This window comes from Psilocybe cubensis, chromosome 4 (genome assembly GCF_017499595.1).
Source record: "Psilocybe cubensis strain MGC-MH-2018 chromosome 4, whole genome shotgun sequence".
Lineage (NCBI taxonomy): Eukaryota > Fungi > Basidiomycota > Agaricomycetes > Agaricales > Agrocybaceae > Psilocybe > Psilocybe cubensis.
In genome coordinates, this window is record NC_063002.1 from 3454908 (window position 1) to 3480167 (window position 25260).

At 46.9% G+C, this 25260-nt stretch overlaps 4 protein-coding genes across 4 annotated transcripts; 1 reads left to right on the forward strand and 3 right to left on the reverse strand.

Moving 5' to 3' along the window:
* Positions 1-6399: 6399 nt before the first annotated feature.
* JR316_0005309 (uncharacterized protein) lies at positions 6400-8762 on the reverse strand (the record flags this gene model as incomplete). The annotated part of the gene is made up of 9 exons (XM_047891069.1): positions 6400-6934; positions 6985-7064; positions 7117-7208; positions 7249-7282; positions 7338-7637; positions 7693-7862; positions 7915-8019; positions 8070-8166; positions 8217-8762. The coding sequence occupies 9 exons, from the start codon at positions 8760-8762 to the stop codon at positions 6400-6402; spliced, it is 1959 nt and encodes a 652-aa protein (XP_047750830.1).
* An 8746-nt stretch (positions 8763-17508) lies between these two features.
* On the reverse strand, positions 17509-19948 carry JR316_0005310 (putative membrane protein; the record flags this gene model as incomplete). The annotated part of the gene is made up of 8 exons (XM_047891070.1): positions 17509-17828; positions 17894-18103; positions 18152-18292; positions 18343-18363; positions 18418-18952; positions 19006-19274; positions 19332-19406; positions 19840-19948. The coding sequence occupies 8 exons, from the start codon at positions 19946-19948 to the stop codon at positions 17509-17511; spliced, it is 1680 nt and encodes a 559-aa protein (XP_047750831.1).
* Positions 19949-20457: 509 nt separating this feature from the next.
* On the reverse strand, positions 20458-24203 carry JR316_0005311 (putative inositol polyphosphate 5-phosphatase C9G1.10c; the record flags this gene model as incomplete). Its single annotated transcript, XM_047891071.1, has 5 exons — positions 20458-20940; positions 21019-21228; positions 21286-21776; positions 21837-23731; positions 23785-24203. 5 exons carry the CDS (start codon positions 24201-24203, stop codon positions 20458-20460), a joined length of 3498 nt encoding a protein of 1165 aa, XP_047750832.1.
* Positions 24204-24722: 519 nt separating this feature from the next.
* On the forward strand, positions 24723-25081 carry JR316_0005312 (Costars family protein ABRACL; the record flags this gene model as incomplete). The annotated part of the gene is made up of 3 exons (XM_047891072.1): positions 24723-24852; positions 24903-24949; positions 25010-25081. The coding sequence occupies 3 exons, from the start codon at positions 24723-24725 to the stop codon at positions 25079-25081; spliced, it is 249 nt and encodes an 82-aa protein (XP_047750833.1).
* Positions 25082-25260: the final 179 nt, after the last annotated feature.

Below are 25260 nucleotides of genomic sequence, written 5' to 3' on the forward strand. Positions count from 1 at the left end.
GAACCAATTGGTCTCTGGCTAGTCAAACAAGGCGAGATCACTGAAGACGAATTGAACGAGTACTTCTGGATGGGCTTACCGCCTCGCCTTCAAGACCGGGTGGAAGTGCAGATGGGGGGGAAGAAAATAGGGTTGACGGGAAGGATGGCAGCTCCAGCGGTGGAGGATGTGTTGAAAACGGCGAGGCTGTTATTAGACGAGGATGTAGGGAAAGGGAAGAGAGCTGAGCGAGAGGAGAAGTTGAGGAGGGCACAGAAGAAGCTGAAGAAGAAGGAAAAGCGGCGGAAGAAGAAACATGAGAGCAGCTCATCGGATTCATCATTGGATTCAGAAACCGAGTCAGAAACCGAGTCTGTGTCATCGGACACATCAGAATCATACACTGAATCGTCAGATAGTGAGGACGAGAGGAGGAAGAGGAGGAGAAAGGAGAAGCGACGGGATGCAAAGGAGAAGAAGAAGAAAAAGAGAGAAAAAGAGAGGGAGAGGGAGAGGGAGAAGGATAGAGAGCTGGCGGAGTTGAGGGCAAGATCAGAGAGGCGGAAGGAAGAGGAGATTGCAAAGGTGAAAGAGGAGGAGGATGTGGTGCGAACTCGACGAGTCTCATTTGGCGAACCAAAGAAGAAGACTCGAGAAGAGGATATTGGTGACTTGACACGCAAGCTAGCAGGATTGAAAGTTGGCGACGCAAATTATGCTGCAACCTACGGTCAACTCTGTGCTATGGACCCAAACGCGCATATCTGGATACCAACACTACTGGCAACAACTCAGCAGGCGGCAGCAACAAACATGGCAGTACACGCACCCTATCAGCCACAATTTGCACCAACGTATCAAACTCAGGCTTATCATACGCAGGCACAAACATTCGCCGCTCCGCAAATGCAAATCCCACCACCAATACAATACGCCCAGGCGGGTATGTCAGGCCCAAGTTCAAACAGCTGCTATTTCTGCAAAAAAGGACAACATCGCATACGTGACTGTGTAGCCGCAGCCGAATACGTTAAAGTTGGCCGCATCATGTGGTTTGGAACTCCAGCTCGATTGACATATGCAAACGGAGAGCCTATCCGTTTTGAATATGGGCAGAGTTTGAAGGACGCTGTTGATAAGCGGTTCGGGTCAGCAGTTCCAACCCCAGGTCAAGAAGGGTGGCAGAGGGATCAACCACCACATGTCAATGTTGCAACAAGCGGTTATTATACGCAGACTACCAGAAACGCTAAGACATACACCACAGGGCGCAATGGAGAACAAGTGAAAGTGGAAGCAAGTAGCGGGCGGAAGAAAACAGTGGAGGAAGTGCGAAACGAGTGGAAGGAGATCCCATGGGAGAACGGGTACGAAAGCGAGGGCAAAGTGGAGTGGATGGCATGGCAAGAGGTGGCCACAGCGGAGGCATTGCTGCAGACACGAAGCGGGAAGAAGACGGGTGATGATGATGAGGAGAGCGGGAGGAAGGAGCAGGAAAAGAGGATAGAGAGAGAGATGAAGGAGAGAAAAGGAAAGGCAAGGGCGGAGGAGGGAGAAGGACACCACACTGACATCAAACACATCCGTTTCGATCCCAATGCCATTCAGCGAGGAGGACACGAGAAAGCATACACATACGAGTCCAGCATATCTGATCCAAAAGCGGCTTTGAAGATGGCAGAGAAAATCTTCAAAACTATTATACCTGAGGTTACGGTCGGCGATATTTACGCACTCAGCGGGGACGTACGAAAAACAATGGTTGAGAAACTCAAGGTTGTGCGAGTACCTAACGAGGCATTCCCCAAAACCTCACTATTGGATACAGAAAAGAAGTCAGCAACGACAGCAACAACAGGAGCGGCTACCTTCAAGATGCCAACACTCGAATACTGTACACCACTTCGGGAAATTGATGTCGTTGTATGCGGGACGGTTGCATCGGTCGGGTTGTTAGATGAAGGGTCAGAGATTGTGGTGATAAGGAAAGACTTGTGGGAGAGAACAGGGCACAGCGTCAACAAAGAGCAACAAATGACAATGGAAACAGCGACCGGCGAAAAGGAGGAGATGGGAGGATGTGCCGAGTTTATGGAGATTGAGGTCGGAGGCATTGCATCAATGGTACACGCTTTCATCGCACCTCTCGATGCCCCATTCGAGTTGCTGTTGGGACGACCGTGGCAAAAGTACGTGAGGCTAGGGAAGGTTGAGCATAACGATGGGCGGGTAGATGTGATTGTGCACGATCCTAAAGACCAACGTCAAGCAAAGGTTATACCAACAAGAGAGCGAGCGAGGAAGGTTGTGAAGAAGGTGTTGATGTACAGGGAGGCAAGAGCAGAGCAACCAAGAGAGGAGGTGGTGGAATTGAGTGTGGAGGAGGTGGTAATGATGGCGCACAGTCAAGCTCGTACAAAACTCGCAAATGAGCTTCTAGGATCAACATTCACCTATGATCAAGTTCAGCACACATTGTTGTATAAGCCAGCAGCAAAGAAAACTCACCCGGTTGCAACAACAATGCCAGAATATGCGAATGTTCAACGTCGCTTTCCAGAGGACCCGCTGTTGACGTTACCGACAATACCAATGACGCCAGGGCCATTTAAGCCAGGAGAAAGGTTGACAGAAGAGAGGTGGAAGATGCTTGGAGTGGAGGAGAATGATTTTTTGTGGGAGGAAGAGAAGAAAGTGGTGGCGGCGGTGTTACGAGCAAACGAGAAAGGTTTGGCATGGGTGGAAGCTGAGAAAGGAAGATTTCGAAGTGACTACTTCTCGGATGTCGTCATACCGGTCGTCGAACATGAACCTTGGGTAAAGCGCTCGTTTCCAGTTCCACCAGCATTGCGAGAGCGGTTCAACAAGCTCATCGACGAAAAGTTAAAAGCTGGTGTCATAGAACCTACGACAAGTGCATATCGGCATGCAACAATCACGTTCGAGAAGAAAGGATCAAAAGACTTACGCATTGTGCACAACCTTGTCCCGCTTAATGAAGTCACTATCAAAGACTCTGCGCAACCACCATTGATTGATTTGTATGCTGAGCAATGCGCCGGCCGCTCGATCTATACAACAATTGACCTTTTCGTGGGTTACGATCACCACACGCTGGACAAACGGTCGAGAGAGTTAACAGCCTTTGAAACACCAACGGGAACATACCAGCTTACTGTGTTGCCTCAAGGTTGGACAAACTCGCTGCAAATCTTCCATCGTGATGTAGCATTCATCCTACAACACGAAACAGAAGTTGCACCGAATTTTTCCGATGACATAGCGGTCCTGGGTCCAATGACGAGGTATGAGTTGGCGGGCGGAGGTTATGAGGTGATGGAGGAGAATCCGGGAGTGAGGAGGTTTGTGTGGGAGCACCTGATGGACGTGAATCGAGTTCTTCACAGACTAGCACACGCTGGCGCCACAGCATCTGCGAAGAAACTGATTTTGTGTCAGCCGGAAGCAAAGATAGTGGGACAGATATCGACATACGAAGGGCGTAAACCGGATAAGTCGAGCGTGATAAAAATTGAGAACTGGCCACCATGCGAAAACGCGACCGACGTGCGAAGCTTTCTAGGAGTGGCGGGTGTGGTGAGGAAGTGGGTGAAGGACTTTGCGGCGATTGCAATCCCATTGGTCAACCTAACGAAGAAGCAAGTTCAGTTTAAATGGGACAAGGAACATCAAAACGCAATGAATTCACTGAAGACTGCGGTCACGACATGCCCAGCAATCCGCCCCATCGATTACAAGAGTGGCTTTACGGTCATTCTTCAAGTTGACTCCTCAAACATTGCAGTTGGTTTCATTCTCATGCAGTTGGATGCAAACGGCGCACGTATAATTGCACGGTTCGGTTCTATACCATGGAACCCACGAGAAGCTCGCTACTCGCAGGCAAAGCTGGAATTATACGGCCTGTTTCGAGCAATTCATTCAGTCAAAATTTGGATTGTTGGGGTGCAAAATCTTACCATCGAAGTGGACGCAAAATATATCAAGGGTATGATCAATAACCCTGATACGCATCCAAACGCAGCTATGAACCGATGGATTGCTGCCATTCTGATGTTCGATTTCAAGCTGGTCCACGTCCCTGGGAAGAACTTCAAGGGTCCAGATGGGTTGTCACGGAGGCGGAAGGTTGAAGGCGAGGAGGACGAGACAGAGGAGGATGCAGAACAGTGGGTGGAGGAGTTGTATCAATGTGGGGTGTGGATAGTGGCAGGAATGGGATGGAAGAAGGGAGATCAATGGCCGAGGATAGGAAAGCGAGGTTTAAAAGGGAAGAACAAGAGAAGCGAGGGGAAGGGTGCAGTAGGAATGGATGTGAAGGTGAAGGAACCAGGGGTTAAAATTAGCGAGGGAGCGAAAGAGGGAGAAGTGATGAGTGTGGAGGAGGCAGTGGTAGCAGCATTCAAGAGAAAGATGGCGGAAGCGACAGAAAAGGGAGGGTTACCAGACACAGAGGAAGTCAGACAACTCGACGACGAGCTCATGCAAATCAAGACTTACCTGGAGACACTGAAACCACCACCAAATCTCGATAGGGTTGCACTGAAGAGATTTGTGAAGAAGGCCAGTCGGTTCTTTGTCCAGGCGAACAGATTATGGCGTCGAGATAGCGGCATACGTCACAAGCTCGTGCTATTTGGAGAAGACCGGCTTGAGGTTCTAGTCGAAGGACATGACATGTTAGGTCATCGAGGGTACTTTGCGACTCGCCATAACGTTGCCGATCGCTACTGGTGGCCAAAAATTGATAAGGATATTCGATGGTTCATCGACACCTGTCACCAATGTCAATTGATGTCGCTCGAGAAAGTTGTAATCCCACCTACCGTAATGATACCCGAAAGGCTGTTCTGCAGATGCCATATCGACACAATGCACATGCCACCCTCAAACGGGTACAAATATATTGTCCAAGCAAGATGTGGGATGTCGACATGGCCAGAATGGGATAAGTTGAAGACGGAGACGGCGGCGGTGATAGGCAATTTCATTCTAATGAAGTTGATGTTGAGGTGGGGAGTAGTATTTGAGATGATAACGGATAACGGACCTCCATTCGTGGCGGCACTAGAATGGCTGGCCGAGCGATACAACGTGAGCCATATTCGAATTTCTGGCTATAATTCGAGAGCGAACGGTGTCGTCGAAACAACGCACACCCCAATTCGTACAGCGCTGATCAAGTCGGGTGACGGGTCCTTGAAAAAGTGGGACGAGAGGGTAGCATTCATGTACTGGGCTGAGCGAATTACAATCAGGAAATCAATCGGGTACTCACCATTCTATGTTGTGCACGGAATCGAGCCGCTCCTACCATTTGACCTCACTCACGCAACATTCCTACTCCCGGACATCGACCGTTCGCTTTCAACCGCTGAACTCCTCGGTATGCGCGCAAGACAACTTGAGCGACGCGACGACGACCTAGCCCTGGTCCACGAACGTGTTCTAAAGCGAAGATATCAGTCCATTGCCGAATTTGAAGAGAAAAACAAACATAAGATCATTGATTATAATTTTCAACCCGGAGAACTAGTGCTCGTCTTGAACAAGAAGGTCGAGGCTGAAGTGGGAAGGAAGGGCAAGCCGAGATACATGGGACCACTTGTCGTCGTACGCCGCTCCGAAGGAGGTTCATACCGTCTGGCAGAACTCGATGGAGCTGAATCAAAGCTGAAATACGCAGCATTTCGTTTAATTCCCTATTATCCGCGGAATCGACAGGTCATCGAGGTCACGGAGGTCCTAAACAGCGAGGAGTTCGACGGCGACGAGGAATAGCGAGCGGGCGATGGTGCAAAAGAGGGGGGAGGAGGTGTGAAAGAGGGGGGAGGAGGGAAAGAGAAATTTGGAAGAGAAAAGATATTGAGTGAGATCGGAGACGAGAGACGACGAGCGAGGGCATATAGACAATGGAGAGAGCTAGTTAGAGAGTTAGAAGGAAGAATGAATGGCGAGGGGAGGAGGACTGACCGAATAGAGAGGAAAGGAGGTGATAGAGGCCACTTGAGACTGGGTCTTGAGCAGGCCACATATCAGGTCGTGACTGGATGGATCCATATCACGAATAGCACTAGGGAGTGGGCCGCAGGATGTAGACTCGAAACCGAAACCGAAATTTCAGCCAGGAGCCTGAAATTTAAAGTGGGGGGGAGATGTAGGGATTTGGATACGCGTGCGCGCGACGCGACTCACAACAAACACGTCACATGACGCTTGCGGACACACTCACTTGGCATCGTCGACGCCATATGGCCACAGCATAGACGCGTAGTCAGTAGTTAGCACCTTACCGGAGACGTCGTTACACACCGAAGGACGTATCGAATCATATTTCCTATTTTTTTCCCATCTCTTTCCGTGCTAAACACATAAATATCTACAAAACTCTGTCCGTACTCAGGCTACTTTGTCCTCTCTCGAACTCGCCCCCTTCCCTACAACATCTTCATCGTCATGAGAACTCCAGTCATCTTCGGATGAAGGCCTCTCCACGGCATCTTGAGAATCCATGGCTTCCTCATCTTTTCCTTCGTTGGCTTTAATTTCAGCCTCCTCGGCATTCTTCGCACTTTTCTCGAATAATTTGTGGATTACTTCGATCTGGTCGAATTGTGCAGCAAGATGGAGAGGAGCTCTACCATCGGCCAAACGAGCAGTGATCCTCGCACCTGCCTCGATGAGATCCAATGCAATATCTGTCACCTTGGAAAAGATCGCAACATGCAGAGTAGTCCGCCCTACGTGGTCGCGTTGGTTGACGTCAATCTCTCCACCAGCGAGAAGTCTCTGAACAGTAACCCTATCGTGTGCAGAAATGGCCGTGAAAAGCTCCTGGCTAGGCTTGATGTAAACTTGGTCGCTCCATTCACCAACGTCAATCGGTTTGAAACTGCCTGTCATACTTTGGCGACCTGGATCTTCCTGGATAAATCTGTAATTTGGTCAGAGATGCGCAAAATAGCTCAATTTAAGTAGACTCACTGGATACGTCCACGAATATAGATTTCATCTTCTTCAGCTTGAAGCTTCTTTTCATCATCGTCGATTGCTTTGGGGCAGTGCTATACCATACATCAGCTGCGATGAAAATGTTATGTTCAAGCGTATACGCACTCCGCAACAATCTTCGATACATTCTTCAACGGTTCCAAAGAATGCAGGATGACGATGGAGGCGACGACCCTTGTTTTTTGGGTTGAAAGACGCTGTAAAATATAAATCAATACCATAATAATAGATACAAACCGGTTTCAATGGTCTTACAGTTCATTCCGAGATCCTGATGAATTTTTGATAAGCTTGAAAATATCGTTATGAGAAACAATGATATTTACCGTCTGGTACACCAACTTATCGATTCTCTTAGCATCCCAGCCAGGCCCGTAAGGTAAATGGAGAGATGCGACATCGTAATCGTTAATCTCGACGACGCCAATGTCGTTTTCTCCTTTGAGATCTCCCTTATACTTGCGCCGAGTGCGTCTACGTTGCTGAGAAAGTGCATTTGCAAATGTACGACCACGAAGCTGGCGCCTTCCTTCCAAGAAAGTGTTGCGCATATTGTCATCCGCCAGTTTCTCAAGAGCGAGAAGACGTGCCAGACCTTCCATTCTAGCTATCGAACGTTCGTATATCTGTTTTCCATCGGGTTAGCTGAAAAAAATTGGTTTAGATGGTCAAAATTTGTACCGTAGGGTCAATCTTTGATCGCTCAAGAGTAGGAACATAGACTTCAAAGAATCGCTGAGAATACTTCGACAGTCTGACTTCGTACGAGGGAGATCGACGTGTCATATCGACTGTGTTGCATTGCCTCATCATCGCAACAACTGCACGAGGGTTGGCCCATACTCGATTGCCTGTTCTAAGGTTAAAGAATGCACATATCTTCAGGTCGAAGGACAGATTTACCATCATATGCGCAGCAGGGAGCATCAATGTCGAACCCGGCAAGAATCTCAGCGGGAGATTGATAGAGGCGCAATACAATCTGTACCGATCGATACGGGTACTGAGCTGAAAGATCCAATTAGCCAACAGCAGCGTTAAATGAAAAAGATACTTACAATGAATAGAAACTGTGTGCTTGGTGCGGATACAAGTAACATCCCATGGGACCGAATCTCGAACGGCTTCGTAGATCTCTTTGATCTTAGCCTCAGCCTGTGGAACGCGTCAGTGATGGGCAGACATTGACACCAGAAAGTACATACCTGCTCTGGGTTCAAACCCCACAAGAAAAGATCCACATCTGAAGTTGGATATGCGTTGGAATGGTAGTATTTCCTTATAGCTCGCTTGGATGTCTTGTCGCTCTCATGGAGGGGTGTCAAGCATGCCAATACAGATCCTCCAGCAGCAACAACATTGTTCCAGTTAATGAGCTGGGATAAAGATCCTTCAGTGAAAATGGCCCAATTCTTCTTAAACTCCTCGAGGTCGGCGACAGTCGATGGCGTTCCTTCTTCCCTCCTGTTCTCGTCGGCGACAGGCATGACATATTTCGCAGAAAGGTCCTCTTTATCATTGACTACCCTAGCTCTAGTGGTCCTGATAGTCGCAGGAGCGTCGAATACGTCGACGAGTCCGACATATGGATTGGCGAGACGCGCGTTCTTCTTGTCGGTCGCGAAAAGCTTTCTCAACTCAGCCTCGTCATCGAGCGAAGGTTGCAAGGCCGCGTCAAGCGTTACACCTGGGCCCGCTGGAAGGGCGTTAATGCGTTCGATGAAGGCTTGGATTTCAGTTGTAGGTTGCATAGTTGTTGTGAAAAGCGGATGTGCTGAGGGAATCGCCTTGGGTTGGAGGCCCAGTATTTAAGGCCCTTTCGAGCCTTCATTTGACCTTCATCAAACCCTGGTGAGAAACCGACTTGACTCGTTGCGGCTGTCGGTAAACTCACCCCGACTGACGCGATTACCGCAAAAGGAACTAATGGCGGCGGCCCCGCCCCTTCCCGCCCTTGGTAACGTCCGACATGATTCCCTCAAGCAAAATGAGTCACTAGTTAGGGCGCACGTCCCCGACTCAGCAAAATTACCCCCGATATGTCGTTTGATGCGCCATTTGTCGATAGATGCCGACCTCCTATACCTACAAGGTCGGGCTCAATTGCTCCATGTCCGAAAAAAAATTGATCCCCCTCTGATCTTTTAGCAACAGTAGTGACCGCAGTGCCCGCTGTCTCCAGGAGGTTGTAGAGTTAAAGCCTACAAAATTGCCCTAGATGTGTATGAATCTTCGTCGGTCGTTGTCTCGAAACCTGGATGTTGGTGGCTGTCGCTCCCGCTCAATGCAGCTCCATGGATCATAGCGTGCGGCGGCACGCCGCAATGTTGTCGCTTATTTGGTGCACACGTTTCCCACGCTTCATAGCTTGTGATACACGCTTCTTCAGTTCAAGTGATCCTTCGTCTAGTTGTCTGTTACCATCCACCTTAACTTGTCTTGCCTCTCTACTACTGTACCCTCGTGAAGACCACGGTGTCTCGATGTTCACCCTGTTCTTCTCAAATATCGGTTATACTCTCGCATATATTCTGGACGCTTGCTTGACGTTTCGGGTGACTGGCAGCACATTTCCTGCTATTTCCTTGTTGTATTGAATGAAACGAGTAGGAAGACTTGCGTCTGTTTATTCCTCTCTTGTGACCCGGCTACAAGGACTGGTGAAGGGACATATCTCTCCTAAAACTCGTACGGAATAATAGCTTTCGGATCATCCCTACGAAAGTGGATTGTGGACCCAGACTGCCTGGGACTTTGCGCATCTATCGTGTCTAATAACCCAGGACTTCTCTAGGCAGTAGTAACTGCACAGCTACTCCCTGTCACTTTTGTAAGGTCTGAGAGCTGGCTGGATGAGCTTGAGTTGCTCATTGATGTTACATTGGACATAGAACTAGGACCAGAAGACGCTGTTGAAGTGGTGACTATGCTGGTCGGTGATAACGAGGCTATGGTGTAAGATGGGACGGGAGTCGCAAAATACCCCATCTCGCTGTTGTCTATTCCCGTCCGAATCCGCCTGTGAGTGGCCGTACCAGCGTCACTATCGAACGGCCGTCTTGCGGCAGGCTGTCTAGTTGACTCTCCGCTTTCTGGTCGGAACCTTCGATAAACTATCATTGACACGACCTGTAAGTTGGTCAAAAGCAATGCGAGACCTATCTGTTTAGGCGTCAATAAGGCACTTGCACATCATATCCATCAAACCACTGAACTTGTAAATGTGTCATCATGGTGTATAGAAGCTTTGAGTCGGGACCTATGTGGGCCGCGCCATACCAAATGGCAAAATAAATCCCTGTAGTGATCATAGTGATGACGCTACTAGCGAATAAAATTAAAATGAAGGTGCGATCGCTGTGCCTCGGCAATTTGACTTTCCAAAACATGAACAACGGCGCGATAATTAGAATAGAATCTGCTGTGATGTCGACTGGAGTCATCAACCAAATTTCTATTAGAGTGTATGACTGGGATGGTATGAAACTGTTAACGCACTAGTAACTATCACCGTTATGGTGGCCCCCGCAGGACCGTGTGCCGTTTTTGGAGAGCAGCGGTTGAAGTCAAGTTTCCACCACGGGTTTCCTGGACAGGAGAGTGTCGTGATTAAGACGCTGGTAAGATACATTGAGAAGAGACAGGCAATGAAAATGAACGAATAAAGGCGATATCGGTGTCCACTCAGAAAGATCCTAGCCACCGAAAATGTCAAGCTAATACGAGAGAACCTAATAAACATCAAGGTAAGAGCCCCAAGAAACTTCCACAGATATGAAAGGTACTTGCCATAAAGCAGTGTAGTACACAAAAGAATCAAACCAATTCGAAAAAATGAAAACTTGAGGGTCTGGTGTATTCCAGGATATATCTTGGAAAATAAGGTCATAGTGTCGTTTTCAAGATACATTTGCGATTTTATTAACTGAACTTATGCACCTTTGTTTTTATACTTGATCCACAAAAGAATGACAGAAAGAAGATTGAGGATCCAGGGTATCGCAGCCGCATAGTCGTCCCACCAGATTCGACCAATTTTACAACGTTGTCTTACTCTGATCAACGTTGTAATCAGAGCAGCAAATTGAATAATAGTGACCGAAACTGCAAAAAAAAATTAGTCTGGTATCATGAAATCATACAGAGCCCGGGGGTCATTAAAGGGCGAATCGTGATCTAATGGCTGAGTCGTAAAGAATGAATTAGACTCACTTTTCCATGCAAGATGATTCTGAGGTGGTAAAGGCATTAACTGTTAGGAATACTCTTTGAAAGCCAGATTGATTGTTGGTGGTGGTTTAGGAAAAAGAAGGTAATTATCAAAAATGACAAACCTTTTGGCAAAGGGTCGATGACATGTACTAAGGGGTCAACGGCCAACATCGGCTAATAGCTGAATTGCATCAGTTCCCCGCTCAAAATGATAGATAGCATTGACGTAAGACTGTATAGACTCTATTCAACTCAAATCATATTGACCATTTAATCAAGGAGGTTTCGGAGCGACGGGCAACTCATCAACGCCTTCTGAGTCCTCAACTATTTAATGCTACAACAACACTCACCTCTTGTTTTCCTAGATATATTTAAATGTACGTATTGCAGACAGTTTTGAGAGACTTCAACATCCTGGATGCTATTTGCCACTACAATAGGCTGACATGACAATCTATAATTACCTGCCACCAGCGCTGTTCTAAAAATAGATCGCTTTGATGATGCACCATTGAAGACATGAGTCCATTGACAATATTCGGCCACACACGCAAATAATGTAATTGTCTAAGGTGGCTGATCATTCAAACAGGTGAAGCTTCTCTAGAGTAGTACAGGGAGAGTGACAATTTGAACCTGTATATTATGGATGTACCCACGGATGAAAATATTGTTGAACATCGCCTCCGACCGCCACCATCCGACGGCAGGTCAGGCTGGTTATATTTCCCTATCGACGCCACATTGTAGACATCAAGTATAGGACATGCTATCACCGTTGTTTTGCCTTTACAATTACATACATATGCACCATGGGGCTAATTGTCCGAAACTGGAGCAACACCCGATCACCGTTACAAGGTTGGGTGTTTTGTGCTTACAGCGACGCAGTGGTGATACTAGCGGAGAAGATACACCCACCCTTCAGGTTAGCCAAGGTACTGGCAAGTAAATAGATAAATATATGAACACTCTCAATTTAGGCTGCTATTATCCCGCACATGCTCTGAGTAATAGCATTGTGGTTGGCGTCCATAAGTATGCCTCCGTTGAAGTCGTTCTCTCTTATTGAAATCTATTTATAGATTTCTCGCAATTACCACCATATGAGACGTGAATTCACTTTATGGTAACTATACAACAGATAGTAGCATAATAAAATGTGACGATAAACGGCATTCATTGAGTAGAGCTATTCTCTGATGAGGATGAAGGTATTGTCTGCGACAAAGGAATACTACTCGATGACATTGTAGATTGAGGAACCGATGACGACTGAGCCGTTGATACAGGCTGTGATGAACGTACATTGCCATTCTCTGATGAGGATGAAGGTATTGTCTGCGACAAAGGAATACTACTCGATGCCATTGTAGACTGAGGAACCGATGACAACTGAGCCGTTGATACAGGCTGTGATGAACGTACACTGCCAGACACAGATGTAGACTGGGAGTTCGATGCTGACGTAGTATCTTCCTGCACAGTTAAATTCGTGGGCGAAGCCGACGCTTCCGTAACGGTGTATGATGGTAGTGTGGTTGAGTATTCAATCAATGACCTTTCTCGCTCTCGAGTTGAAGTACCTGCGTCGGAATCAAATGTACGGTCTCTATGATTGTGCCGTTGAGATGCGAGGTTGCCTCTGAATCTTCGATAAACTATCATAGTGACTATCTGTAAATTAGTGACAAATAGCGCGACTGCTTGCTATTTTGCGACTTGTTAGAAAAAATAAACCGTTGAGTTCAACTCGTGGGTCACTCAACATGTAGCTGTCCGGACATTTTGTACAGTATTTTTGACTCGGGTCCAATATCGGCGGTTGCAAACCAAGCGGCAGAAAAAAGACCCAACGCAACCATTGTCAAAAGACTGCTCGCAAAAAGCGTTAAAATGACAGCACGATCCCGCGCGTGTGGGGTTTTGACCTTCCAAAACATGATAAGAGGCGCCGAAACAAGAACAGAATTTGCCGCAAAGTCAGCTAAATTTGGAATTTCACGATGGTTGGTCAGAGGAGTCATGGCATAAATATGTTGTTGTTAACTTACTGACGATGACCACAATAGCTGATACGAGACGCCCGTTGGACAACATGATGCAATGATTAACATCAACTTTCCACCATGGGAAGCCTCGACACATAAACGTGCTAATAAAAATGCTTGCAATATATAGCAAAACCAACACAGCGACAAACGCGAACCCCCCACGTCTACAGATGTGACCAGGAGGAAAGATTCGGGACGCAGAGAGTGTCAAACTTATATGACAGAACCTGTCAAAGGTTGGGTCAAATGACGGGTGACTAAAAACGGTATATTGACCCCTTGATCAGGCAAAGACATACCATATAATACTCAGGTATGTGAAGGTGATAAACAACCCAGAATATAGAAAGCCTGCAGAGTCAGGAATGTTCCATGAGATGCCTGAAGCGTAAAAATGAGCAAGCAGTTCTCAGAACATCTAGCGCCTTACCTTTGTTTTTGTATTCGGTCCACAAGATGATAGCAGACACCAAGTCAAAACACCAGGGTATCACAACAACATAATCATCCCACCACATCCTCCTACTCCTGTACTTGACATGGCCACTCAACTCCTCAATCCGATGGGATAATCTAATTAATGTCATACTTAAAGATAAACAATGAAGGAGGGTGATAGCAACTGTGGAAAAGACACCGGCCTGTTAGATATGTGCCTTAAATTCAGAGCTCGATGAAGGGCTAAAACTTTGGACGGGAAGCCACAATCAAAATCTACACGAACTTTTCCATGCCAATTGGTTCTGGTGAGGGAATGTCATCTTGGTGAACGTAGTTATCAAAAGTCAAGGAAGAAATGTCGGCTTTGGCCTCAAGGTTGGGAAAGCAGTCCTTTTATACAGAATTCTCAATTCTATGGTTACTGTATTAACTTGTCTAATGGAGCACCTTGCGGTATCTAAGGATTTAAATTCAACAACCAGATATGGTAGGAAGAAAATAAGAACCGTGTTTGACAAAGTGTTGAAAGATACAGAGAAGCAATTATTTCCACCCATCCTGAACCCGAAACACGAGTTTGAACAATTCCAGCTCGCAACCGATGTCGAAGCTATAATTAGCGCCCTCAAAATGGTTTAGAGTACTCCAACTAATCGGTATATGATCTTTCCCGAGAGTCAGGATCAGGACTGGAGGTTGCAATAGGGTGTGGTAAAGAAACATTATTTGTAGTGGAAAAAGTTTCGAAGGCGGAACTCGTTGCCTGAGATGAAGGGAAACCGCTCGATGTCAATATTGATCGGGAAATAGATGTGAGCTGATTAGGATCTGATGATGCACCCCTAGCATCCGTCAAAGAAGCCACCGTCACTGTATACGATGGTATAGTTGTAGGATAGTCAATGATCGACAGTCGATCTTCACGAGTAGCTGTGCCTGCATTGGTGTTTAACGGTATCTCTCTTGCCGGCCTTTGATTTGCAGGTAGGGTGTTCCCGACCCTGTACTTTCGATACACCATCATGAACACAATTTGTAAGTTCGTCACAAAGAGTGCCATCGCTTGCTGTTTCAACATTTATTAAACGGTGACACAGCTATAGGCAGTTCTGAATACTCAACATGTAGGTGTGTCGCCATTGTAAGAAGAATTTTCCCTTCGGAGCCAAGACTAGGGAGAGTAAACCAGACGGCGCAAAAAATTGCCAAAGCCAGCATCGTTAAAACACTGCTAGCAAAGAGCACCAAAATGAGGATGCGGTCGCTTGGCTTTGAAAATTTAACCTTCCAAAACATCAGCAATGGCGCAACAACAAGGACGACATCCGCTGTGAGGTCCGCTGGATTAAAGATTAAATATTTGGTCAATTGAGTAGGTAACCTAACGTGCTGTTAACTCACAAACTATGGATATAGTAGCTGACACAAGCTGTCCATTGGACAACTTAATGCAGTGTTTGATATCAACTGTCCACCAATGGGAGCCCTGACACATAAATGTGCTGAGGAAGATGCTTAACAGGTATAATAGCAACAAGATGACAACAAATAAAAACGACCCCAGCCGGTAGCGGTGTCCCGGTAAGAAAATTCTGGCCACAGAGAGCGTCATGCTTATATGGGAGAACCTGTTGAAGATGTTTTGAATTTTGTAAGCCGAGCAGAATACTTTGAATTGAACAAGCCTACCATATGACAGTAAAGTATCTAAATGTGGTAAACCACGCGGAATACAGGAATCCCTCTGCCTCCGGCGGAGTGATATTTGAGAAGATTAGCATCCAGTCCCAAACATGTAGAATACACATGCCTTGGTTAGTATTTTGGATCCACAACATTATCATTGAGAATAAGTCAAAAACCCAAGGTATGCTGACGACGTAGTCATCCCACCAGATGCGGCTGATGCTCCATCGATGCCTTAATCTGATTAATGTCATAGTCAAAGACAGGCAATGAAAAAGTGTAATAGCGACTAAATAAATAAAATAAAAACAAATCAGCTTGATGTCAACCAAAACCAGCATGGAAAGGGAGAGCGTAAATCTATTAGGCACTTGAATTCGGTACGTACTTCTCCATGCTTGTCGATTTTGATGAGGGAATGTCATTCGTTAAATGCGACTCAAGATAAGAATTTGAAAAGAGAGTTGTTGAGATTTCGGTACCTGATGAGGATGAAGTTTGCTCTTTATATACAATTCTAACTATATAGCAAGATGGTGAATTCATTTTCTACCGGAGCTATTCACTTACGATAATTAATGATATATGTTTGTAAGCCAATACTAGTGTATCTTGTGCCATCCTAGAACACGGGCACCTGCCAGACGACAGTTCCTGAGCAAGCGGGACTCGAAACGACTCTACATCGTATCATTAAAAATTGAGTAGGCAGCGGAGACGGAGTTGGGTGACTACACGTTACCTTTTTATATTGTCCTGCTCAAAAAGAACAACCTACAAATTATAAGGTTCCTTGGATGTTAGGTGTTCAGTGTGATGCGATACTCGAAAGAAATGGTATTGTGATTGCGAGCCTCCAATATGCTCTACACCAGTCTATCTCTCAGTTTCAATTGTAAAAGGGCTCGTCCTGGAAATGTTAATGTAAGTAGATCATGGTTACGGATAGTCATAGCCAGCGCCTGCCTGTCATTAACTAATAAGAAAGGTTAATATATATAGACTCAATGTGAAGACGTACACACACCTGGAATTCAATGTGTGGAAGAACGTTTTTGAATTGGAACGTGAATGGCTGTTGGCAACTATCAGGTTGCACACAAATTACACAACATCTCCGCCCAGCGGTCATGATAAAACCCATTGCTCGGTATGCACATAAGATTATGGTAAAGGGATAGAAATCATGGTCTGTTTTTGGCAGTATTCGCAAAGCGGCTCGAGCGACTGTTACCAGACTCCGTAAGCAACAAGCGTGTGGCAGCAACAAAAAGGACAAAATAAACAGAAGATAAGAATGCTGTCTCAAGAATTTGTATTTCAACACACCTTGGTAATATATTGGGTTGAACACGGGTATAAGAAATATGCGCTCAAGGCAGAGTATGTTCAATGGAACATAGGTGGTCCCTTCAAATTTGTAGTAGATATTGACGTGAAGAGGAAGACTTACCCGCTAGTCAACACATTTTGTTGCTTTTAAGCGAGATCCCACAATTCCAAGACCCGTTCTCTGTGTCCGGCGCAGTCGGACGAAGAAAACTGAATGACAGCAAACGAGAGGCTATAAACACTTCATGGATATTGACGTAACGCTTAAATGTGGAGGTGGAGACTGGGATATGGAAACTCATGTGGGATTCAAAGCTCTAAAGCGGTGCCCTGAGAAGTCAAGATTGATTCAGCAAGTTCATGTTGAGTTCATGGCGCTGTTGGCTACTGAGCAACTACTGAGTTGGAATACGGTTGGAATTTAGGAAAACGAGCGGAGTTTTAACGGAGTTCACAGGGCCCGGTATCCTCCGGTCAAGGCTTCACTAGAGTTGCGTTCAAGTTCGTGCAACTATCATGTACAAAGTCACGCATCCTGACAACTTCTACGCATACAGAAAATAATAAAACACAAAGCATCAGGTATATTATCGTCTCAAATCCCCTAAGTTACATTTATCAAAAGCATTTACCAAGCTATGTACATAATAGTATAGAAAAATAGAAAAGCAGCCCCGCCAAACAAACAGGAAACCTTACAACAAATAGACAAAATGTCCATCACCACTCACAGCAAATTCCACATAAATCACCCAATCTACACCCATTTCTAATAATCGACTTCTTCTAGAGATCGCATAGCTTCTTTATTCCGAATGGACGCGGCAATCTTTAGGCGGTCTCTATACCCCGCCCATATACTCAGGAGAATAGCGGTAAACGTCGCAGCGGTCGTTAAATAGATAGTCGAGACGTAACACTCCAGTCCTAACAAACACTGGGGAGCAGATGCAGTGACAGTGGCAATGGATGAGGGTGATTGCTTGGACCCATCGTGGGCGTCTAGATTGTGCCCGAACACAATGGAAAATATGTTGCCGGCAATCATAGGTGATAATGATAGATATCCCCAGTTTTCAGAAAAGTGGGCTGTAAGCACAGAAGGCGTTTCGTCAATACGTGCCTTGAAATGTAATGAAAGGGGTTTGACTTACGCATTCCAAACCATTCAAGACACACAGTGGGGAAGAGTGAAAACACGCTCCCATGTGCAAGCCCCAGCAAAGAGCTCGCAACCCACAGGTTCTCAATCTTATCTTCCATAGAGGCCACAACTTGGGATATGAAGAAGAAAAACGAGACGAGCACCAGAGAATAAGACCGTGGCATTTCGTACTTGTTTTTCGCGAAATCAGACACCAAACCTATCGGATATCAGGCTGTGTGGAGCTAGTCGTCATACCGTCACATACCAATGAATATTCTCCCCAAGAAGTTCATGAGACTGATAGCAGAAACTTGGGTGGCCTGCCAACTTGAAGCTTCTATTTCATCGTATTTGGGATTCTGATGCGCATATAGCGCCTGGGACATGGAGCCGACGTTATTGATATCTATGTTTGCATTAGATGAATAATGTCAAATAGAGATATTCCAGACTTACACATGAGACCAGTCCCACTCACTTAACATTTACGCCTTGAGCTATGTGCACAAAGAAATGAAGAATACGACTTACGAATTGATAGAATGCTGAAAAGTAGCCAAAAATCGCTACTGAGCCAAAGCTTAACGCCGTGCAAATTCGGCAGGGCGCCAACAGACATCGCAGCTCCCCTGCTCAAACTTCTATGTCTCGCCGAAGCAGCAAGCAAAGAGCTTACTTCTGGGGTGTGTTGGGAATCCAGTTCAACTTCTTCGTCGACACCAGACGCCTCATCTTCGTCCTCCTCTTGCAGACGACGAGCATAGCGCGTTTGGCGTGGTTCCACAAAGTCATGATCTAGCAGACGAGTCCGACTCGTCTGGCGAGTGGTAGACGACCGGCGGGGCACCTCCTCTACGCAATCTTCTACAATATCATACGCATCCTCAGAGGGTAGTGGAATGGGCCGAACAAGGAAGAAGCCCATTATCATAGGAACCGAGGTTCCTATTGCAAGAACAAATAGGAATGATGATGTGTTGCCCGCAAAAAATAGATTCGATAGACTCGAAAAGAAGAAGGCGGATAGACCAAAGCCAGAGATGACCAAACCCGTAGCTGAAGCTCGCTAAAAGAAGGATATGAATATAGACACTGCTTAATTTAGAACGCTATCCTTACCGCTCTGTCAGGAAATGTCTTCGCAGTCGTATTCACAGAGCTGACTAAACCTCCATTCCCTCCTGTCCCTGTCATATAGCTGAACAGCACTAAAAGAATGAAGCCAGCTGTTGACAAGCTGGAGACACCACTCGGGAGTCCAGCGTCGTATAGATATCGCATGCCGGAATAGCCTCCCAGCAAAAAAGCAAAGGCACACCCCAGAAGTATCCGGGGCCCTCTAGAATCTACTATACGCCCCCATATCGGACCGCTGCTATACACCCCAACTGAAAAAGCGTCAATCTTCGAATTTAGAATAACAAATAAAGTCGGTTAGAACGTACCATTGCCAGCCAATGCAACAATATTTAGTTTTGTATGCGAGATCCCCAACTTTGCTCCCAACTGTGGAGAGTATGCTGATCGAATAGTCAGCACATCGTTCAATCAACATGTTTAAGCCCTGCACAGAAAAAGAGACTAGAGCTTATGACAGCTGCCATCGTCCCAACCAAAAAATCACCGCCCATTCGAAACCGTACTAAATAGCCGACGGAGGGGCGCCCGCTCTGGCTATCACGGACTTCGGTGGTGACGCGTTGTCCTCCAACGGTCCCGCAATGAGCAGTGAAGGAGGGTTTTAGAGTCCCAAAAGACTTCATTCATTCATTTCTGAGCTCTGCATCTCTGGTTATGAATGATCGTCATCACGGAACACTGAGCTGCAGAGGTCGCTCGTTCTTCGTGATCCCATTGACTCTGATTGTGGAGTGACCCCTTTCCATTCTCACCTGAATAAACCTTTGAACGCAAAACAGTATTAGCAACCCACAGACACCCTCAGAAACGAACAACGCACATAATTTGTCCCAGAACTCAATGCAACGATCAAAGACGCAAACAAGGTCGTTATGCGGGGTACACTGAGAAGGGATGGGGGTAGTGGTGGATTGCTGGCCATGGTCGCGGTTGTAAAGAGAAGAGGTTGGAGGGGAGTATGAGGCCAACTATCTAGTTATCATGCATTAGAACCACCTGCCAAGGCGTCGGATGGCACAGTGGAAGTCGGAGGTCGATAAGTAAAGGTCATGTACGGCACCCATTTCAGGGGGGGAATTGCATATTCTCACGATAACACACCGCCACGTTTGTCTAACTTCGCTCAAATGCCTCTTCTACCGAGAGCGTCAAGATAATCGTCTATACCGTATGATATGAGTGCGGATACAAGAAGTAAAAGCATGCCCAAGTAAAACAAAAAAGAAAGAAATAGTCCAATATGCCGTATAATGTCCGATGAAAATGATTGTACAAATGATGGATATGCTGGAATCATGGGTAAAAAATGAATGTATGTGCGAAAGAAAGACAAGACGGGAAAAACAACATAGAAAGAAAGAAAGAAAAACTTTAAAAATTGACAAGTAGAGTAAGGGAAAGAGAAGACAGATATAAAAAAGAAACACCTCATCAGATGAGCGCCTGTTTCACATAAAACGATGTCACAGCTGCCAACAGCCGTTTTTGTTCGTTGGCCCACTCCGCCTCAAGAGCCGCCTTGGTCTTCTCTCGTGTCTCCCTGTCGTATGTCTTGGCTGTAATCGAAAAGGCCGCAGATATAGGTCGATGGTCCGACACATTGGCCTCGTACCGGCGGTAATGCAGCTGGCGCACTCGGCTCATAACCCGTGTTTTCCATAAGATACGGTCACACCATGCAGGTGACCGATGCTTTTCCGAAGTATCATACTCGTTTGAGTACGGATCGTACTTGTAGGTCGGGTTGAACGTAAGAGGGCCCTCAGCAAACCCGCGCAGCCTACACCCACGATTGAACTTGATCTCCCGAAGCAGCTGATCATGAGATAATAGACTGGCGAGATCGCCTGCATGGATGGATGAGATGATGGCATCTCTACGATGGTCGATTCGATAGTTCAAATCCCCATTCAACTATTGGGACGGGATAGAGTTGACATCAGTACCGCGGCGATTTGACGATCGAAATCAAATTAATGAAAAGGCACTTACGATGACGAATTCGTGATCTAGAACCATAGATCCATCTCCTCCACCCACATACGCTAAACTATGGTCAGCAGGCGGAAAGACCGCCTTCTCCTCTAGCATTCCGGCAATATCTGCATTTCGTCTTCGTACTGCACTTTGGCCAGCAGCAAGATGACAGTTAATAAAACATATTGAGGAATCGCCAACTACAAACCGAGCAACAATGCCTCCCTAAGGTGGATATACGTGAGCATTGTTGGAAGAATTATTTACATTAATAAAACATACCTTGTTGCCATACCGCCCGCCCATGCCACGTTTAATGGTTGTGACTGCCACATCATCGAATGTAGACCTCTCTGAACTCTTCACGAAAATGCAGGAAAACAGGCCAACCAAACTCTCCGTATGGACAACACAATATGTAAGGTCACTGGGCATCGCAGCCTTGACCGCCAAAATCAAGCGATCATACCACCTCTTATATGCACCTGTGACTTTCTCCGAGAGCCCTCCATCTTCAGGCTTCTTTTTTCCTCCCAATAACACATTCTTGGCGACCATCTTCCGGCTCTCGAGATCGATGACCTCTTGGAACCCAAAGGCAATGACATCAGGAGGACTATTGACGCTATGAAGGACGTCGTGCAAGAACGAGAAGTTGGCATCAATGCCATTCAGCGAGTCTGGACGAGCGGAATCGCAGTTCCATGAACACACGAGCACTGTCAGATCGCGGAAAGTGCTGAAGGTTGTTTCCACTTTAACCAATTCCTTGTCTAAACGAAGAAAGATGCTGGTCAGACCATAAAAAAGTCAAGTAATGACAAAAAACCCACCAATCCAGTCCAAACCCAGCAGACCGTCCCAAAGCCTCAATTGCTCATCTCTTCCAATGCTCGCAACACACAATCTTCCAACGCTCATAACAGCGTAATGGTTCATCAACAGCTTTACCACTGGCAATCCAGGGTGCGCATTCCAACAATTCGTCACCAGCCAAGGTTTCTGCGACACGTCATACGCAGAAATCATTCCGTTCCGACTCCCCGCCCACAACCGATTATTCACGCCCTCCAAGCTCAAAACATCCGACGACGATACCTTCATCACCTCCACACACTTCGGGAACCCATCCTCCGTGTCCAGCTCCCACATGGATATAAATCCCTCCTCATGCCCCACATACACCATCCGCGGCTGGTTCGGTATAATCGTCGCAGACGTCACAGGCCCAACATGTTCGCTGGGCATGAGAGATCTGCCTGTACTTGCCGGGTTGAACACGTCGTAGACGCGGATGATCGGCAGCCTTTGTGTCGGCGCTGTCCCATGATGCTCAACCCGCGCCGCTGTCCACAATTTTCCATCCAAAAACTTGACAAAGTCTTGCTTCTCCGTCGTCCTGATCACCCGTGGCACCGTCGCGTGCAGAGTGATGTCCTCCTGGTTGTCCGGGTCTGGTGAGAAGACGAGCGCCTTCCCTGACTCATCCAGGGTGATCATTGACCGCGCGTGACGAAACATATGCGTGATGGGGTGCATGTGTGCGGCGTACTTGGACCCACATGCATGTCCTGTACGGATGTCCAGCTCGAAAATATGTCCTTCCTTCGTTCCAATCCAAACAAGGTATCCTCGGTCGACCTTCGACGCAGTAGGACGAAACTCCATACATGTCACTTTTGTATCCTTCACTCCAAGCGATTTGGTATCCAAATTGAAAGTAGGCTCCGGAGAGATTGCAAGGTCGTATATTTTGATATGATGTCCATGGGCCACGACAACCTGGGATCCGGACAGAGCAACAGATCCGCTATGAGGGTTGACATGGACGCGAGGTTCAGGGTATCCGTCTCTAAATCCTAAAGTAGGTGGCCGCCGTGAAGATGTACTGGTATCTGGCATTAAATCGATAGCTTGTGTTTTCGGCTCGTCTTCTTCCCCGGACTCCTCATCAGAGGAAGGCGTAGACGACCGACGAGCAGGCGGAAGTTTATCACCCAATGCAATAGTTCGAGTTGGTGGTGGTGGAAGCTTGCTTGAACCAAAGACTTTTCGTTCATTCGTTGGTATCTCTATAACATTGGCAGGTGATATCTGAGAACGAGTGGGCAAAGGCGGTGGGTTGGAGGACCCTGCCGCAGGATGATCTTGTGTCATGATTGTGCTTCGGCGGATGGGGAGTGGAGGCGGGGGATTAACAGTTGTAGTGGGCACTGAAGAAGCAATCGCACTACGTTCTCCGTGGTTTGGTGATACAGATGGTCGACTGCGTGGTGGTGGTCGGGGAGGAGGGACGGCCGTTATTCGAGATAGCCTTTGCGGCGGTGGCGCCTGACTGGCGTCACTATCGTAAGAAGACTGACTGGAGTCATTGAAGTGCGCCCCAAGTTGCCGAATGGAGCCGCTTTCAATGCTATTTCCGTTTCCATGACCATTTCCATTGGGATTAGCATTTACATTGACATGAGGCTGCCGCTGGCGAATGGGAGGAGGTGCAAATTTAGACGTGCTCGGTTCGGCGTTTTGTCCTTCGTCGTCAGAAAAAGGGCTGTGAACAGAACTTGAGGATGGAAGACCTTCTGGACTTGCTGTATTGCGGGAAGGTGGAAGATAGCTTGGTGGTCGCGGGGGTAACGTAGGTTTAGACTCCACTTGAAGGGCAGGATACGCGGTAAGACTTTGTCGAGGGCTGTGTGTCCGAGATGGTGATCCTGGTGGGGTAGGTACACTGCAAGAGATGTTAGAAATTAAGAACAGTTGGTTAACGCATGTACCACGCACAGTCTGGCTTTCAGGGATGCTATACTTGGTGCGAGCGCTGACTCCTTTCCCGCGGAATTACTGACTGGTGGTAAGGGAACAGGCCGCAAGAGCGGTGAGATAGACGTCGAGGGCGAAGCGGTGGTGGTTGGAACATTCAACTTGGAGTTGCGCGAAGGCGGCGGCGGAGGAGGTGGTCTCTTCAATGGAGACCTCAGATCCGATGAGGACGAAGAACTTCGTAGACTGATCGCCTCGGCTGGTGTATTTGTATGCGAACCTGAGGCCGCTCGAGGACGTGGGCTTGGAGGCGTGCTCACCGCCAGAAGTTCTCCTTGCTTGTATGTGCTACTGGTCGTATCCAACGCCAATTTTTCGAACTTGGACTTGAGACTGCTGACAGCCTGCAAGGACTCGGAATCGATGTCAGAAGACTCCATGTTCAGCGGATCCGGACACTTCTATAGGCCTCCCCGCCTGATGCAAACAATGTTAGACCGCAATTGTGGTGACTTCTAGGTTAATTAGGCGTTTAGAGGGAAATTATGTCGTCTTCTGCGCCCCTCGAGGTAGATCCTGAGAAACCCTGTAAAATGAGGAGAAATGGCGTGGATGGCGGTATGAATTGAGATGTATTATGGCACCAGGATGGTTCTGAAGTTTGAGTGGCTGCGCCCAGCCGACAACCCGGCCCTGTGCCGTCAGAAACAAACAACGCCAAGCTTGTTCATGTTAATCTAAGCGAGATCTACGCCTCCTCATTCTGACCACTGGCAACCAATTTGAAGGCTGAAGCGACAAGCTTACAAGAACAACCGCGTACTTATATATATCAAGTAGTTGAGTTTCCATGTCTCGGACTGCCTCTTCAACGTGTATTCATGTTGACTACTAGTGAACACCGCTCATGAAGTCGAAATTTTGAAGAGTGAGCCATTTGGCTCTCTTCTCTGAGAAGCATGAATGATGATGGTGTCTCGTGTTCTAACTCTCGCCGTATAGAGGCAATTAAAGAGCATGGAACTCTTAATAGTGATGGTTACAGTAGCATACCTTACGGTGTATTGTTTGTAAAGACGGAACATACCTGTGAGTTTCTATTCCAAGCCTACGCTCAAATTTAACTGACATATTTGCAGTGGAAGCCCTCAACGGTACCCTTCGCTCTGCCAAACGTCAGAAGAAGGTATTTGCAAAAATTTTAGGCATTTGATAGATCTTATAATGGTGCGATTAACCGTTGCAGGTCGCGTTCAATGCAGAACTACTCATGATGCCGAGAGACAAGGACGTTGAAGTTGTCTGGCTCGAGAAATAACTGGATTTAATACCCCTATCTATACCACTACATATATGGATGATATAACCATGGGGATGTTATGTATCACCATCTCGACGATGCTATGGAACTCACTCAGATGTTAGAGAAGGATGACCTGGAAAATAGCTGGATGGGTGTGTAATATTCACGAGGGAGCAAGTCATTCGATATGATAT